At 41.1% G+C, this 5,707-nt stretch overlaps 1 protein-coding gene across 1 annotated transcript; it reads left to right on the plus strand.

The window, feature by feature from the left end:
• The first annotated feature begins 355 nt into the window (after positions 1-355).
• Positions 356-4,217, plus strand: LOC131983992 (protein Tob1-like). The gene is made up of 2 exons (XM_059348842.1): positions 356-612; positions 2,052-4,217. The coding sequence occupies exon 2, from the start codon at positions 2,266-2,268 to the stop codon at positions 3,292-3,294; it is 1,029 nt and encodes a 342-aa protein (XP_059204825.1). The 5' UTR covers positions 356-612; positions 2,052-2,265; the 3' UTR covers positions 3,295-4,217.
• Positions 4,218-5,707: the final 1,490 nt, after the last annotated feature.

The raw sequence follows: 5,707 nt of genomic DNA on the forward strand, positions 1-5,707 counted from the left end.
TGCTAAGAGTATTTGTTTCAAGACAACTCAAACATGGGCTGGGTATCGCTTTATATAATTCTGTCCTTACAATAATTACTTTAGCCTTTTGCTGTCAGCACAGACCTAGGTTATCTCTGACGCAAGCGCTCATCACAGCCGTCTCTCCCATTTCACAGAATCATATGTCACGGACTGACATTTCTCGTCAGCCAATCAGCACACGACCCAGGCACGAGTCAGAGGGCGGGACTCGCAATTCGGACCAATCACAGCCGCTCGTATTGTTTTGACCTCTGAAACCGCATCACCGCCTACCTCGTGCCCATGGCGGAGGAAAGCTATAAATAAAGGCAACACTGTATCAGGAGGTGGACGAAGTAGCAAAACTCCCGGAGAGGCGGGAGCTACTCTGCAAGCCTGCTGAAAGAGGAACAAAAAAAAAAACGCAAAATAACCTTAAAAACAGAAACCGAAGCAAACGCCAATCCTCCGAAATGTACATGTACTGGAATACTTTTTTGTAACGTTCATAATCTATGTGAAGAAAGTATTTATACTTTTTTTTTTCTATTTGCACTAACAAACGGTACTTCAGAACTACTACTGAGAATCTTTATTTTTTACAAAAAAGTAAGTATTTTCACCTGGATTCTTTCTCTTACGTGTGATACATTTTACATTATTGTCTTTATCTTGTTTGCTGTCGTACTGTAGCTCCATACTTACTAAGCTGATTTGCTGCGTCAGTCCACGAAGTTAGGGAGGGGTGTGTGTGTGTCTGTGTGTGTGTGTGAGAGGGGGGGAGAAAGTGAGAGTGTGCAAGCGCGTGCGTGCGATAAAAGTGTTAAGATGTCCTTTTTTCCTCTATCTTAGGTTACAAAATGACAACAATATGCCCTTAGAGGCTCAAAATGCGTCTGTGTGCCACTGTAGCCTACTATTTCGCCCTTTATTGTAGATCATTGGTGTCAGTACTGGCTGTACACGTAAAGCCATTACATAGTCACATTTTCTGTGAAATTGCAACAATATTCCCTTTAACTTCACTAAACTGATAAGATGAAACAAGACCTGTAGCCATTTCGCAACAGTGAGGAATCTCCTCTAGGCTACTGTTTTCGAGGGCAGTTGACATGAGAGGGGCGATAAATGTCGCGGTTACATTTGTTTCCTCTTTTGGATTAATACAATTTTCAACTTTTAGGAATTTAAAGAGCACCGACACATTCACTCGATATCCCCATTTGCGAGTGTTATTGCAGCACAAGCTATTTCTATAGAATTGGTGTTGCTACATTTATATTTTAGGCAACGTCATGTTGTAACGTTAACGTATTTAGTCTCCGTTAGTGTGTAAAATTGCCAAACATATGGGTGTAGCCTCAGTCTTATTTCGACATTGTTTTTAATGTAGGAAGCGCTCCGACGACGCAAATCCAAGCAGCCCCATTGACACGACCGTTCGGAATAAATCATTTCCTCGCTAACTTATCCTCCATTGGCATTATCGACAAGGCATTTCCTCCGTTAAATTCACCGTTTTCGTTGATTAAATACAACAACTGCATCCTGTCTCCTGCTGTATGGAGGCTATCCAGCAATATCCTATTATGTAACAGGATTCCCGAGTATTAGTGCAAGGTTAACGTGCTCAATATCCACTTTTTCACATTTACATAAACACTATATGTCAGATGAACAGGGAATATAGCTTAATCCGAGATCAGCGGGCTGTACTCTGTGTTGATATTTCTGCATTAGGTGCACATCTGAATGTTGCTGTGAAATCCTGCCCGGGTTGACTTTTCTGTGCCATTCAACTTGTGATATTCGAGCTCAAAGTAGTCAAAACGGCAACATGCACTGGTGCTCCAGACAGACGGTTAATAATTAAATGACACTTACTTGCACACCCCTTATACTAAAGTCTGCAATAGTGGTTTCAAATAGCAAGGGATAAACTGATGTGTTTTTTAAATATATTTAATAGGATACTCACTTGGTAATTTATGTAAATGTTTTTTGAAATGATTGATTAAGACATATTTTTTTCTCTACCATTGTTGCAGGAAAAATCATCACACCCTGTGGTAGGACATCACTTCACTACAAACCAGCACTTTTGCTTTTGAATCTGTTTTCACTGAATACTGGTTGCTTTTGCCATCCTGCCTGGAGAGCATCTGTGCTGCCAACCACGGATAAACAAAGCAGACCCAGTGGACGCATTCAAGGTCAGACACACCTAATCTTCACGCACCTGGTAAACGTCGGCAGTTAGCTATGCAGCTTGAAATCCAAGTAGCTCTCAACTTCATCATCTCGTACCTGTACAACAAGCTGCCACGGCGGCGGGTTAACATTTTCGGCGAGGAGCTGGAGAGGCAGCTGAAGCAGAAATATGAGGGACACTGGTACCCAGACAAGCCATACAAGGGCTCAGGATTCAGATGTATCCACGTGGGGGAGAAGGTGGACCCTGTGGTGGAAAAGGCAGCCAAAGAGAGCGGGCTGGACATTGAGGATGTCCGCAACAACCTGCCCCAGGACCTCAGCGTGTGGATTGACCCCTTTGAGGTGTCCTATCAGATCGGGGAGAAGGGGCCCGTCAAAGTATTGTACGTCGATGACAGCAACGAAAGTGGAGCTAACAGTGGGGGGCTTGATCTGGACAAGGAGATCAAGAACAGTTTCAACCCAGACGCGCAGGTCTTCATGCCCATCAATGAGCCTGTGAACGGAGCCTCGCCTGGCTCCACCTCCCCCTCTCCTCCTTTCGGCCACTCGGCAGCAGTCAGCCCCACCTTTATGCCCCGCTCCACGCAGCCTTTAACCTTCACAACAGCCACTTTCGCCGCCACCAAGTTTGGCTCCACTAAGATGAAGAGCAGCGGACGCAACAACAACAACAACGGCGGCAGCAGTGCTGGGAACAAGGTGGCACGTACCTCTCCCACCAACCTGGGCCTGAATGTGAACAGTCTCCTGAAACAGAAAGCCATCTCCACCTCCATGCACTCTCTGTACGGGTTGGGTCTTGGAGTGCAGCAGCAACAGCACCAGAAGCCCTCGGCCCTGTCCCCCAATGCCAAGGAGTTTGTGTTCCCCAGCCTTCAGGGCCAGGGCAGCCAGAGCGCTCTCTTCCCTGGAGACAGCTCGCTCAGCCTCAGCCCGCTGCAGTACAGCAATGCCTTCGACATGTTTGCGGCTTATGGTGGCCTTAACGACAAGTCCCTTATGGATGGCTTGAATTTCAGCTTGAACAACATGCAGTATTCTAACCAGCAATTCCAGCCAGTTATGGCCAACTAGTACACATAAGGTACTACTTAAGCTACTACTTCACACAGAAACGACCAGAGATAATGTGATGGGGGGACACGAACACAAAATGCACATTTTGGAAAAAAAAAAAAAGTGTAAACAAGAACAGAATGTCATGGATAAAAGGAAAAAGTGACTTGTCAGGTGTAAGATCTACGTTACGAGTCCAAGAGCATGAGCCCGAGGGTGAATTACTTTGCCCCCTTGAGTTATACCTTTAGTACAAGATGTCCAAGCTTGGTTACCTAAACTTCAACATGCATCATTGTTATTTCATTTGCCAACCAAGCACAAAATATTTTTTTTATGTGACTGTTTTACGATATAAAAAAAGACAAAAAAAAAAACACCACCACAAGTCATGGCCTCTTTCAGTATTTAAACATAACTGGACACCGCCAATTTTTTTTCAAGAAATTGGTATAAATAAGTGGGATTTCCTGGTCTTTTTTCTAATTGTATAATTTAATTTGGAACAGAGTTTGTAAAATATCAGAGTATCTATTGTTTCTACGACATGGTATTGCATTTATATCTTTTTACTACTCCAGTGATCTGTGATGGCTGCAGCAACTTTATGTTTTCTTTTTTTATTGAAATTATAAAATAAATCCATCTTTAAAAAAAAAAAAAAACATTGACTATTCTAAAGATTGTGTACAGAATATTCCGTAGTGGTGGAATTTAAGAATATTTGCTTTTTTTGAAAAACATAAGAGTTGTATTTTCTGTTAAGAGTTTAAAGATTTTTGCTATATTATGGACAAAAATGTAATCGTATATTAATTTTGTACCTACATTGTGCAATACTTGATAAAACAAACGGTATAACAAAGTATTTGGAGTCAGTGTCTTACATGTTAAGAGGGACTGATAGTTTATTAAGTTTGTATTAAAAAGCTTGAAAATAATTACACTTGTTCAGTTTGTCATTGGTTTTTGTGGCCGAGCTGCTGCATGCAGAGTCTTTTAGGGTTTTTTAACATGTTGGGACAGATCCAGTACTCTGTCCTGAGGTTAGAACAATCAGGTTTTTCTCCAGTACGCCCACACCCACCTGTTTGGTACTTTGGTCTGCGTATCAGCAAACAGTTTTCACTCAGAATAGGTTAGGTCAAAAACTGAATTATGCTACATTAGCTACATAACCTGTAACATGGATATGTTCTACACAAGCCTCAGCAACATTTGTTCACACCATGCAGGCTGTGCCGGCTAACAGTTGCCTTTGAGCCAACTGTCATTACACATATAGATACTAGGAGTGATTGTGTGAAGCCTGATAACATCCTGAGCTAAAGCAGGGCCTCATATGTAGAGGTGGAAGGAAATATCCTGGATTTGTACAAGGTCTTAAGTTTGGAAAGAGCTTCATGTTAGCCATTATGCTTTCAAGGTTAGGGATATGGTCAAATCCTTGAGAACATAATCTGGTGCTTCTTCTACACAATCCATAATGTTAACCAAAAAACGTTTAATATTTAAATGTAACAATCGCATCCTCATATTTGTTTGTTGGCTCCTGGTGACTCCAGACGAGCTCAGCTAGCCAATACCTGAACTCTGTTGATCCCTTACTCAGGAAATTAGCAAGCATTAAATAATCAAAACATACAATTAAAGTTAATATAAACATATGTGATGATAAAGGCTTCAAGAGTATGGACATTTTTGTCTAGAGTACCTTGAAAGTGCTTGAATTTTATCATAAAAAGATGTAAGAACCTTGAATATATCCATACACGTGATGTAGCAACTTTATGTTTTGTGAAACTATCGATTCTCTGAAGTTTAGACTTTTAATATGCAAAGATTCATAGTAGACAGAATGCACATAAAGTAGTGAAATGATGCCGGGGTGATAAATGTAAATGGAGATCTCAGTGTTGTAAATGCATACGAAACTTTTTTCCCCTGAAATTTTATTTAATTTTAACAGTTTTCAGTGAAATAACATTTTTTAAAAATTGCCATATCTCTCCTTGCCAGATTCTTGCCAATACACAACACATATACGAAACAGGGTTCAAGCCCGGAAACAAATCCTTGAAAGTTTTGGAAAAGTCATGAAGTTTGGTTGTCCCTAAATTATTACAGTCATTTCCTGTCGATAACCTTCCATGCATTGTTGATGTAACAAAGCTATATTATGCGACAATGCGTGCGATATTTTGCTTACTATCATATATGTCTCTCCCTCTATGTATGCCAGCTAGCTGAAATTATGGTTGAATAGAGATTCAGTTTGACATGTTTGACTGATTTGACCATTCACAATTTGGTGTGAACGGTTGTGGGAATTTTATTACGGGTCCTTGAAAAGTAGTGGTTTTTAAATTTTCCCCATGAAAATATGTGGGAACCCTGATGACATGCTGCTAAACCATGCAACACATTCCAG

The sequence above is a fragment of the Centropristis striata genome, chromosome 13 (assembly GCF_030273125.1).
Source record: "Centropristis striata isolate RG_2023a ecotype Rhode Island chromosome 13, C.striata_1.0, whole genome shotgun sequence".
NCBI lineage: Eukaryota > Metazoa > Chordata > Actinopteri > Perciformes > Serranidae > Centropristis > Centropristis striata.